Source organism: Centruroides vittatus, unplaced genomic scaffold (genome assembly GCF_030686945.1).
Source record: "Centruroides vittatus isolate TY-2023 unplaced genomic scaffold, ASM3068694v2 scaffold_520, whole genome shotgun sequence".
Classification (NCBI taxonomy): Eukaryota; Metazoa; Arthropoda; class Arachnida; order Scorpiones; family Buthidae; genus Centruroides; species Centruroides vittatus.
Window position 1 is genome coordinate 491,769 of NW_027122712.1, and position 13,607 is coordinate 505,375.

General features: G+C 29.7%; 1 protein-coding gene across 2 annotated transcripts in view; it reads right to left on the bottom strand.

The window, feature by feature from the left end:
- Nucleotides 1–592: 592 nt before the first annotated feature.
- LOC136989425 (uncharacterized) overlaps nt 593–13,607 on the bottom strand; it is a 38,620-nt gene continuing 25,605 nt past the window's right edge. The window contains exons 8-12 of one of the 2 annotated variants that reach the window (XM_067287568.1): nt 9,516–9,717; nt 3,498–3,599; nt 3,299–3,421; nt 1,037–1,089; nt 593–938 (exon numbers count right to left, since the gene is read on the bottom strand). In XM_067287568.1, coding sequence (XP_067143669.1) covers nt 1,040–1,089; nt 3,299–3,421; nt 3,498–3,599; nt 9,516–9,717 — 477 coding nt within the window. In that variant the 3' untranslated portion in view covers nt 593–938; nt 1,037–1,039. Of the gene's footprint in view, nt 939–1,036; nt 1,090–3,298; nt 3,422–3,497; nt 3,600–9,503; nt 9,718–13,607 lie in introns of both variants that reach the window. The other variant, XM_067287567.1, reaches the window with a different exon arrangement.

The following is a 13,607-nucleotide window of genomic DNA, read 5'->3' on the forward strand; positions in this document are numbered from 1 at the left end:
ATAGATATTTTCGTAATTTGTATTGCTCTAAACATTAGCTTGAAACTGTACATACTTCAATCATCTAACTCATAATTTAATATCCGCATTTATCGTAATGTTTTACCTAGAAATATTCTTAATAGATAAATTATTTAAAACTTTTAATTTAAGCGTTAAATAAAATCTATTCAATGATCTCATTTATTCCAATTTTATTCAATTATTTAATGAAAAAATATTATAGAAACTTTATATATATATATATATTATATTATTAAAACTTTTTTATAATAATTGTTTGGCAAATAAAATTTTTATTATGCACTTCTAAATTAAAATAAAATCTGTTAATTAACTTGAAGTCTGTGTTATGTGCAAGAAATTAAATTAGTCTTATTTAGTCCATAAGTTTAAACTGTTTATCTATTTTTATAATTTAAGTATAAAACGAACGGCTGGGCTACGAAGGCTAAATAATTACTAAGCAATTAATATAATAATTATAATTGCCCCGTTTATTTGTTTATATATAAAGAAGACTTAACAATTGTTAACTACAGATGTTTATATTTTCAAAATTTATAGTAAAAGATAGAAAAATAATTCAAAATTAGAGATAACAACATAATTTTATTTTTTAAAAGATTATTTATTTCTATGCGAAATAGTAAACGTGTCAATAGTTTAAACAAATATGGAAGATATTAAATTTCTCTGTAATTCCGGGCTTGACTATTCCTTTGGTGCATGCAATAAGGTGAAAGTTTCGTGTGCAGCAAACAACTTATCATCGAGTGAGGATAAGTAAGTGCTTGCTTTCCTATGATGATATATAAAGACGATAGATAATTATTCTAAATGCCTTTTATAATGAAGATATGGAAGAAAAACAGAAACGAATATCTCTTTTTTTCTCTCTCTCTCCTGCTGTGAAAAATTGTGACTCTTGAAATTTTCTATAAAAAAAAAATAATATATATATATATATTATTAGTACTAATATTTATTTAAAAGTAAATTTCTTAATAACTTTCAAAATATTAAAAGAAATTACAATTTATGGAAGCTTCTTTTTCTCTTCGTTTCTACTTGATATCGCTATCTGTTCTGATTGTCAGAAAGATAATTTTAAAATTAAATATTGTAAAGAAACGGCAATATCATAATTATTTTTAGCTTATATGCTTTTCACATGGTAACCTATGAGTAACTTTATTACACGACAAGTAAGTTGTATTGTTATGAACATTATATGCTATTGTTTATAGTAATCATTAGAATTAAGTCAATAAAAATGAACGAAATTATTATATGAATAACAATGTAATATTATATTATCTACGGTTGAGAAAGATTGAAGAAAATTTCGATGTTTTTTTTAAGTTTTGTTTTTAAGAATATAAGGCCTATACAGTTATAAGAGAAAATTTATCTAGAAGTAATGTTTTGTACTTAAACGATTTTAATAATGGACGAGAAATATTATAATTTTAAATACACTATTTTTGGCTGCAATTTGAAAAAATTGTTGACCTATAAATTCCTACTGTCTTTCCTTATTCTCGATAACGGTGTTACATAAATGGGAATATCCAAGGAAAAGGCCAGATATGGAAACCTTAGGGGCAAGATGCCCCGGTTAACTATATTCAAGTCATGTTATTTCAATTCAAAAAGTTTCCCCTGAAAGGAATTAATAGATGACCGGCACGACTCTATTGTTAAAGGAAAAGTATGATGTACAGGGGCAACCGACTACTAATTTGAGATGGAGAGCATACATTTTAAAACAATTAATTAAAAATTGTAGACCGGCATTGTGACGATATTACAATAAATAATTGCTCGTTAAATATAAGATTTTAACACATACGTAGTTTACTAGCGTTAATAATGCATTTATTTAAAATAATCGTACAATATACGAATAAGCTAATTGGATTTGATAAATCTAAAAACATTAAAAAAGTAAATTTTAAAAAATATACTTAAATAGTGTAATATTATTTTAAATATAAGTTCAAGACAATTAATAAGTAAATGTAGAAATATTCCATATTTTTAGAATTCAGAATATTAAATTCAATAATTAATATTTGTATTTTCTTATAATATGGGGTAAATAAGAATAAGTTGGTAAAAAAGTTCTGAAAACTGCAATTGTGAAAATAAATTTTATTTAAAAAAACTGACTGAACTAGTGTTTTTTTATCATACCAAATAACAAAATAACGAGCAAAATAATAGTGTTTTGAGAACGAACAGATTTCAAAAAACGAATTACAATTTTCTGCTAATTCACCATTTCATTCATCCTTAGAGGTGTGTTAGTTGGTGAATGGCATACTGATAAAACCTTTACTATAGTCTACTCCGTTATTTTCGACCGATTGCAAGTTAGACTCATTATTCAAGCTTTTATAATATTATATACAAGAAATAAAAATCGTCCGCTAATCATAACTTAAGTTAACCGTATTTCAAACTAACCGAACTCTTTAACGTATAAATCTCTATATCCTCGGCCGGGACAAAAGTACATCTACGAACTAACGGGATTTCGAACTAGCCGAGTTCGAATTAACGAGGATTTCCTGTATCAGGAAAAAAAAGGAATTAGTTTAAGCTCATTTGAAAGTCGAAAACTGCTTTCAATAAATAATTTATCTAAAAATAATCATTGTAAATGTGAATAATAATGTGTACATAACTGCTTCTCTAAAACAGACATGCAGTATTTTCAAATAAATACAATACAATATATATACTGTACTAAAAATAAATACATTGGTTATACTGTACTTATTTACTGAAAAATTTAGTCGCCCTAAACCACATTGAAATGAAAATCGGTGCTGGTCAGGGTAAACTTGGTTCTCTGAGCGGTTAACTCGAACGCTAATCAGTTTTAGGATTGTCAACATGACACGTAAGTGCTCTAACCTGAACGCAACTATTATTCCTGGCAAGAATTGTTTACGTAAATTTAATTTCCCAGAATAATAAATTAAAAATCACGGTATTTTCTTATCGAATAAAAATATATAATAATAAATTACATAAAGCTGTATGAATAATTCAAAGTTGCTCTTTGCTTATTGCTGCAAAATTATTTGCTTCGAAATCAAACATGCTACTTTTAAATAAGCGACGTATAGGTCTATATTTCCTTTCTAGTTTATGGATATTTCTCCGTGCAACTGCTATATCTTATACGAATTCTCTCTAAGTTTAAATAAGTTTATATTAACTCGTAGGTAAACATATGAATAGCAACATTAATAAATCTTACTAATCATTTTTTAATCATAATTACGTTTCTTTGCTGGATTAAAAAGATTTTCTTTGTTAGGTTTCATGCTGTAAATCATGTTTTTTTCTTGAGAAAGTAATTCGGGATACTCCTTTAAACTATCAATTAAAGCGGAAGAGATGATATCTAAAAATTATAAAAATAACTATGATTAATTTATGAGGAACGTAAACATATATAAATAAAAATTTTATTTATTTACCAAGAATTTTTTTCTTAACGAAAGGCGATATTTGTTTATTTTCGACTTCCATTTCTAAGAAAGTTATTAATTCGGAGAGCGATTCCTTTGCACTTTGATCCCCTATTAAGAAGAATAATTTGTTTTATAATACGGTTAATCTTATTTATAATACAATTAATTTTATAATATAATCCATTATTTTAAAAAAATATTTTATATATAATTTAAATAATAAACTTTTAATATTCGTACTACTATTTCGAGTATTATCTACTATTAATTTTCATTATTATCAATTTATATTACATACAGTGGTGATATTCGAAATAGTTAACAAAGGGTTCGCTAGCAGAAAATTTTTCCCTGACAATCACCGACAAACGAAATGGAAGTTTTGGCTAGAAATAAATACAATACCTTTTCTTGCGATATATCTAATAATCAGTGGCGTATTTGGAACGTAACGAGTCTTGGGCGAAGACCAGGTAACAATAGTATATTAGTGCTGTAACAATAGTATATTAGTGCCTTTTTATTTCGCTGTCCATAGCCCGACACGTGTTCCACAGCTATCTTGTATTATCTCGCGCGCGTGAGATTGTGGGATCTCTCTTATGACTGGATCCAGTTTCAAGAACTCTCTTGAATCGATCGCGATTAAACCTCGTTTCGGTCGAGAGATCGCACCAAGACATAGTCCCCGACCTTGCTCACAATCTAGATTGAAATGCTCGGTGCGAACGGGGTATAAGGCTCTAGTTTAGTAGTATTACAGAATATAATACGTATATTTTAATATATTTAAAAAAAAATAACTGAGAAATGTTCCGTGTGTTTAACAGGGTTCGGAAAAACTGAAAATTTTAACAACGGGTTCGGCCGAACCTGTGCGAACCCGCTGAATACCACCACTGATTACATATACTGTATATTATTAAGAATTTTTAAGAACTGAAAATCGTTAATTAGTTCTTTCATTAGTCAATATTTAAAATTAATTCGAGCAAATTATAATAAATTAATTAATTATTTTCTATAAATCTGCTATTCTAGTTCAATCAGTTATGTTCTACATTTTCTTTTCTACGTTTTCATATTGATATACGCCTACAATAAAACAATGTGATAGATAGGCGTAAAACATAATTCTTACTGTTTGATTCTAATCATAACAAATATATTAATTAGATTTAAAAATACTAATGATGACTTTGTCACTGAAATACGATATTGTTGAAAGAAATTATTTCTTGAAACCAAGATATGAACAGAATAAAATCGCAAATTCATAATCGATTCTATTATTCATGTCACATTTCATTATTTACTTACTTATAGGTTAGATGATTTGTCATCGAATTTTTATTTAATTATGTTTTTTTCGAGAAAATAAAAACTGAAAATTTTTCTTTTCTATTATTCATTCATCTGGAGCCTTAAAAAACAATTAAGAAATTGTACCATAAGCCTGGAACCGTAGGAGTTACATTGATCTTTTACAGAAACGTGGTACTGAGTAAGGATGCTCTGGAATGTCTGGATTTTCACCTCGTACATCATTGATGTACGAGGTGAAAATCCAGAGCATTCTCCCTCTAAAGCAGCGTATCTTGGAAGCATGCCAGCCAATTCCGGTTATGTGATCCAAAAGAATGCCGACAGAATCGTCTTCAGCTACTTATACAACATAACAATGGACACTGAAAGCATTTTGTAATCTGTTGTATTTTTCTCTTATAGATCCGAACTTATGTGACACCTACATTTTTCATATGTTTTGACTTTTATACTTTCTGTAATATTTTTTATATTAAATCTTTACTAAATTAAGTTTTTCATATATTCTGAGATATTAACGCAAATCGTATTCAGATTCTGTCTTTATCTGTTGTCGAACAAATCTAGGTAAAAATATTCCAGATTACAATCAATCTTATTATGAACAATTACGTAGCAGATAGTCAAATCAACTTCATTGGCATTTTAGTAGTTTTGAAATAACTATAAATTTTGATGGAGTAACTATTATAAAAAATTGATTAAAAATTATCGGAATTTACGCTTATGTGGTTGCCTTCATCAATGTATCGCAATCGTTCTTCCGTTACAAAAATTAATGTTGACGATCTACATCCTGCGATAAGGACTGATATCCTGAAAAGGTTGACCGTAAAATACGATGTAAATGATTACATTAAGGATATAAATTGCATAAATAAAAGCGAAAGGTGAACTGAAAAAGTGTCGATGAACTGAATGAAAACATAGAATAAATTAAAAAAATAAATGATAGAATTTCTAGCGAGTATCGTATGCACGAAAGTATTTCTAACTTAAGCAGAATACTGTATTACACTTTGAAGCTGCTTTAGAAAAAGAATCTGCAGGTGGTTACAACTTTCTTTAAAAGGTTAATATAACTATAATAAAATTAAAATTCTAAATTATTTTTACGAAATAATTATGATTTTAATTATAAATAAGAAATAATATGTCATTGCTGACATATATTAAATTATAAAATGTTTAATTTCAATAAACAAATTATAAAATGAACTAACTTATAAAATCAATAAACACAGACTTTGTGAAATTAGGATTACAGATAAAAATTTTAAAATATGATTCATAAGACTTTGCCGCTGATTATTTGATGATATCGTAAAAATTATATTATTTATTTATTTAATTTTTTTGCCGAGAGGTGGCGTACGCACGAGTTAGTCTGCTGATGGAGGGAACGGAGTTTTTGTATTCTTTTCTTGCTTTCGGGAATTACCGTTTGAATGTTGTAAATGAATAACACGTACACGCATTTTGTAATTGTTTATTGTATCTGTGCAAAGTGTTGTAAGTGTAGTAAAGTCTGTGTCTAGAAAAACCAGAATGGTTAAAGGTTATTTTAATGTCCCGAAGAATTCAGATGGTGTGTTCTTCAACACATGTCCCAGGCACGTTCTATTAAGTAAAGTCCGGAAAATGCGCAAGTCATTCCATGCGCTGGATAACCTCACTCTCTAGTACTTCGGCAATTTGAGAAGTCTTTCATGGACAGGTTTCTAGGTGGACAGCTAATTGTGCAGGAGCATTAGTTATGTTTCTTTTTGCTGAAAAGGGCTAAATAGCGATCCTCTAGGGCTGTTGTGCAGCTACCACCATGTAAGGCCGTTCCTCTGGACTCGGTAGCTTTTCAATCGAGAAATCACACTCTGGCGTGGCTGTAGCAACTTCAGTGACACTTCGGTCCGCCTCAACTCGTCCAACTGTTCGTCCGTGATCATATGTGATCAAAGGATAACGTTGAGGTTATCTTCAACAAATATTTGCTTACAATTAAATTTTCTACTGAAACTTAACGTTACTATCTTCGAACCTCCATTATGTGTTATTCCTACAAACGCTAATTTTACGCATTGAGAACAATCACTGATAACCCCTTTTATGCAAATTGTAGTGATTACACAACGTTGCGCTCTGCAAGCTAATTCGAGCGGTTACGTTGCCACTGGGTGACATTTCATTGAAAAAGTCTTGCCGTTCCCCAGTCGAACAGTGTCTATTGTCCAACTTTTAAAGCTACCACATCGTCAATATCGAAAGTGGTTTCCCAGAAAAACTTAACTTTCGAAAACAGATGAATGGTCCAATTGTGGAACAGAGTGACATGCGACCAAACAGTGGCATTTCACCTTCGGACATAGATTTTCGGCTAAAGAAAATTCGAATATCATGTACAGTACATTACGCAAAAAATTTAAAACTATCATTCTTCTATTTAATTGCAAAATGACTCGAGAATCAAAGGAGTGACTATCATTTGACAATATAAAAGTTTTGAATACGTAATACCTACTCTTCATTTAAAAGCATTAGCTATATTTGCCAACATTGGCATAACCTCATAAGGTTGGTGACACTGCGTAAAAAATGAAGAAACTATAGGTATTGGTAATGACAGTTTGGCAAATATGTCAAATAAATATTTCTTTTCATCTTTGCAAATATCTATGAAAGAGTTTTCCTTGCAAGGAAAGCGAAAACAAGTTTGTCATCAGAAGCAAATTCATCCCGTATTTCTACTCGGACAACACTTTCTCAATGGCATTTTGAATATCAGTACCCACTTAGGAAACTTATTGATGGTATAAATATAGCTCTTATTGATGATTAATTTTTAAAAGACTCAATGTTGATGCAAATCTGTTGCAATATAACAAAATACATTTCATCAATAAAGGATGCATTTCCACTACCTGATACGTCCGCTAGTGGAACAATAGGTATTGACCGGTTGTGGAAACGAAGTGTATTTCTTGCTATGTGAGTGATAGTGACGAAATTCGCAGTTTAACGACAACGTAATAACGACGTACAGTACATACACCCAACAGACATATTTTTTCATGACTAAGTTTCGACTGGAATTCTGCAAAGACATGCTGACTGAGAATCTTACATGTTTCGCCTGAAAAAGTTAAACAAGACCCAAAATCGGTTTACCATTCCCTATATCAACGTAGTAGCCTCCATCTTGCTGAAGTTCATATTGCAGACATGCACAGGATGCACAGGATGCACAATGGCATGATGCCTGGAAATGGCATCATGCCATTTAGCAATAAACTCGGGAAGTGTCTTGATGAGATACGCGTTGCGAGATTTAAATTGTTCGTTGGTGGAACTGTCCACACGTGGGACGTTCAATATGATGTAGGCCTACATTTATGTATTTGTTCGAATAGAATTTTGGTCTACTGATATCTGTTAAATTTTTAAAAATTTTATTTTTGAATAAACTAATAATAAAAATAGTTATTTAAAATCGATAAAAAATTCATTTCTGAACTAATTATGAAGTTATGCTAACAAAAAATGCCTTCCAACTCATACACAAAATAAATGATATTTTAAGAGCTATTGGACGTATTTGATAGAATGGATAATTTTTGGTAGCAGTTTTGCGACAGAAATGTTTTAGTTACCAAAACTAGTTTCGTTAATATTCTGTTTAATTTTATGTATAATTAGTTGTTGCATTATAAGTTTGATTTTGCACTCACAACGAAAGATATCCCCCCTTCTAGTATCCTCTCCCACTATCAGCACTTGCATAATAATTTCATCCATTCCGCAACTATATATACAATTTATCGAGATAAGAACTGTATTGTTTCAGATAAATTACATATTTGATAGGGTATTATTAACTTTTTCAATACAAACTTCTTTCTTCCGGGGAGAATTCGACGTAATTTTGTAGTTCTAATTCCGGAAATACATTAAAAATGATGATTAATAATACATTGTTAAATCAACTGGCATCTGTAATAATTTAAGTACCTGAAAATTAAAACAATAAAATATTGGTGCTTGACACGAACAGATAATACAGAGTAAAATTATAATGTAGAAAAGTGTGTACAATCTATCCACCACCATATTAAGCAGAAACTTTCCGATTATTATAGCTCTGTATCATACACAAGGTGTATGATAAATGACCTAGTGTGAGCTACTTGTTTATGAATTTATGCCGTTATTTTTGAAGGCATTGTGTTTGCACTTTGAAAGGATGAACACAAAATACAGTATAAACTTCATTTACGGTTTTCAGAAAGAAATATATCCAAACAGCTCTTAAAACATTATGTACTTTGCGTATGGGTTTGACGATTTCCCTTGTCAGGAAGCTGGCGGAATGTAACTAATTTATTTTAAAAGTTGTGAAATTTTATAAGATAAACTCATAGTCAAAGAAGTAAAAGAAAGATGTTCTATACAATTTTATAAAATTGATAGTATTTGCAATTATACGATAGAAAAACTCATATTTCTTTTTAAAAATTTGTATAACTATAACATTTCACATTCACATTGTAAACATTTTAGCGATGATATTACCTTTACTGAAATACTATCACTGCTTAAAAATGAATGAGAAATGAAGTTGAAATAATTTTAATTAAATACAATAATTATAATTAAATGAAATGGTGTATATCAAAAAAGAAAGTTATAATTTACCGAATACTAAACTGTATCTGAACATATCTTTAGCGAGTTGATATATGACATGTTGCAGGGTGTCTTCGTTATGAAATTCCTTTGGTTTTAGATTGGGCTTTTTCTTCGGTTTCTCTTTATCTTTTGTAAAAACGGAGGTATTTGGAACGATAACTGGAGCTTCAGAAGTCGATGGAAGATTGATTTTTGGTTCTTCGATTTTTTCGTTTTTTTTCTAAATTATAAAAATAACAGTTTTAAATAAATACTAGCAGATGAGCCCGGCGTTGCCCGGCAAAAAATAACGACACCAAATATTAAGATTAGAAGTATATATAGAGTAATATAATAGAAGTAATATAATAAAAGAGTTAAAAGTACAAAATAATCTAATAGATTATTTCATACATCTAACTTTTTTATTATAATATATATTATAGTATTTGATTTATATAACTACGAATGTTATCTTAGGTAATGGTTTAAAACACCAAATGCCTAAACACATTTTAAAAATTTTTTAAATTGTGTACAGTAGAGGAATAAAAAATTTTGAAAATGTGTTAGAGGGGGCACTCGGTGTGATAAACTCTTACGTAATATAACCTTTGTAGTTATATAAATCAAATATTATAATATAATAAATATTAAAACGAAAACCATATAAAGAGTTTGGTTTTTTAGCCTACCATGTCACGTTTATCACGATACTGGAACGGCACGAGATGGTACAATTTCATTGGTCAAGTAGACACCAATTGAAAATGTGGTATCTTAAATTTTTTCAAATATCATAATTTTTTCTCTACCTCTAAGAATGTTTCTCTAAGAAACTGTTCCATTTAGAGCCGAATATCAAATGGTCATCCGAAAACGAATCAAATTTATCGAAAAACAGACCAAATATTTAAACTCGGCACCCTGGAAAATCACTTAAATCATATTTTGTGCGGGCCAGTAACCTCGTATTTTGGATTTTCCAATTCCAATGCCACCATACTGCTGGTCCGATAGAAATTCGGGACCGTTGAGGAAGGGGGTCGAAGTAATTCGGGCAAAAGTAGTCGTCGACCTCCTCTCGGAAGAGAGGATGGTCAACCACTAGCAATTAATACAGGTATACTATTAATATTTGAAAAGCGATCCATGTTGGAAAGGTTGTGATGGCTCCGCATGTGATCGAGTGTCCATATGTCCGAAAGACTTCGTACTACTGTACTTGTTTAAATAAAATCATCTTGTAAAACTGAGAATAATTGCTTTTATGTTATGCCTACACAAGAACACCTTATCTCACTGAGAATTATTTATTAGCCGTAACGAACGTTTTCAACCTTTAACCAAGGCCTTTTATCTATTTCATTATTTTGTTATTTTAAATTGTATGCATATTACTGTAATTTCTTTATAGTCTTTGGATTCAAATAGCTCAATATTCCAAATAATTTTGAATAAAGGTGTTTATATTTTTGCAACAGATTGTATAAATTAAGTAGGAAGTATGTTTTCGTAAATATCGCGTTTATAGAAAAACTATTGGACTGCAATTTGAAAAAAATTGTAGACTAATAAATTTCGACTGTTGTTCGTCTGTATGTCTGTCCTTTCTCAATCTCGAAAAGGAAGTAAGACATGAAAGTCGAGGACAAATTTAGAAAGCTTAGGGATAGGAGTTCCAGATTAAATATATAGAAACTTCCGGTTTGGAACAAAAATTACGTTACTTCGATTCAAAAATTTCCCCTGAACAGAGTTAGATAGATAACTGGCACGACGATATTGCTAACAGGAAAAGTATGATGTACAGGGGCAAGACCACCACTAAAAGAATTGAGAACATTGTGACAATGTTACAATAAATAATCACTCGTTAGAATTAGTTTGGTTTATTTGGTTTCTGCAACACGACACGTGAGCGATCTGCAGGGGGGGGGGGAAGAATACCAGAAGATCTTTATGGGAGAAAAATCAAAAACCGTGGCCAGCCCGTTTGCCATGCCCAAACCATGCTCAAACTCGCGACTAACTACTCGCCAGAGTTCGGTGGTTTTATGCACTCGGCTACCGGAGGGCGCTTATTAGAATTAAGGAAGTACCGTTCAAGAATAAAAAATAACCTTTTTCACAGGGTAACACTTTCGATTGCGCATAGGAAAGTGCTATATGCTACTTGTCACAATAATTATATAGCGCGTCTATTTCGCGCTATATCATTGTCGCAGTAATTAAGTGAATATAACATATATATTTTAAAATTATATATATTTTTTATAAGAATTATATTTAGTTTATTATTTTGTTAAATTTTTTGCCATTAGATGGCGCTACTTGTAAATCAGCATTTCTAATGTAGATAGAAATTAATTGATTTACAAAAATGGAATAGATATTTTGGGATGGAATGTACAACATTATTTTAGTCAAGAGTATATAAACGTAACTGCTGAGTTTCGTAGCAATTGGCCGAACGGCCTGGGAGTGTATAGTAAACAAACAAAACACAAACAAACGTTCTCATCCATATATATAGACATATTTCAATGATATTAATTATTAGCAATATTTATTTTAAAAAATCTAATAGAAATATTAGCTAAAAGAAATGTTAAATTACTTCTCCAAAACGTAAACTAAGTGAAAATTTTTAATGAAATGAAAATAAAGCAAAAGATTTTAATTTTATTCTGTCCTAGGAATTGCATAAGACCTTTGTCTCTGATGCAATCGAATCTTATTATTACATTAATTTTCTTAACTATGTGACAAAAGCATTAGTGACAAATGAACCAATTTCACTCGATCTGAAGAAATCAAGTAGAAATTTTATTTCCTAACATTTTCGCAAAACTATAATAATCAATTACCTTTTTCACTAAGTGAGATATAAATGTTAATTTATTAAAAACCTTTATTTATAAATGTAATCCGTTCTTAATAGATATATTTTAATAAAATATTTCCTATTATATTCGTTTTTGTGTCGTCTGAAATTCAATTTTCATAATTATCATATAAATGTAATTACGAGAACAACAATCGTATTAAATATCAATATTTAAATTGTTTGATATTCTCGTTCTACCAATGAAATTATTTGTAAGTTCACATTTTGACGAATAAAACTTTTGTATTTATCGAAATGTGAACTTAGAAATTATATAATTACAGAATTAAAAATTATCTCTAAAGGTCACTATTATTTTTTCTATCCCTAATACTACTATGGTTATTCTTTCTACTAAAATAACAAGTCTGGCAAACCGTCTATTAAAAAGCGATTTTGCTAAAAAAGAAACCGTTTTCATTAAGTTGAAAAGAAGATATAAAAGCTGCCATCTATAAGTTTGAACTGTCGTTACGTAATCAGGGTTACTTAATGCTTTGAGAACCAGTATAAACATTATTACTCTTAAATTATGAAAATATTCATAAGAATTAAGTATTTATGTGATTTGTTAGATTCAAATTGATCTGGCCATAAACTATTAAGCAAACTTGGCCTAGATAGATTTAACAAATGGTGTATGGAATCACGACATCGACGACAAAAAGGCAGATTTCAAGAAAATTTTGTGTGCAAGGCCTGTTTGTAATAGGTTAACTTCAAAAATAAAAATAAATTATAGAATAAGTCTACTCGCGATTCCATTAAAACTTACTAATGTTTTGTTAAAAAAAATAATGCTGACATAAGTTAATCCATGATATTAATGCTCATATTTCACTAATTTATTTTCTTTCAGATTAAATTAAAATTATTTTGGACAAACAATGTTTTTCTTTTGTTGAATATAAAATGAGCTCAAATTATTAGTTGCTGTTCTATAATAGTTTCGAAACATTAAAATTAATTAATTCCTCTGCTGTAAGCCAAGTTTAAACAGACTTGATTTATTGCATACCAGGTGATAACCTGGTCGAACTACTTTCACATATTAACTCCTATATCCTGAGAAACTAAGAGTTCTTTGCCAAATTTACCCGATTTGGAATAAGAATGGAAGTGACGTATTGTAGAAATGCGCGGATGGTTTAAACACGCTTTGATATTAAACGCTTAGGTCACAAGATTTTACCTCAATCACCTTAAGAATTATTATTAATATTAGCGAATAGTTTTAAAAT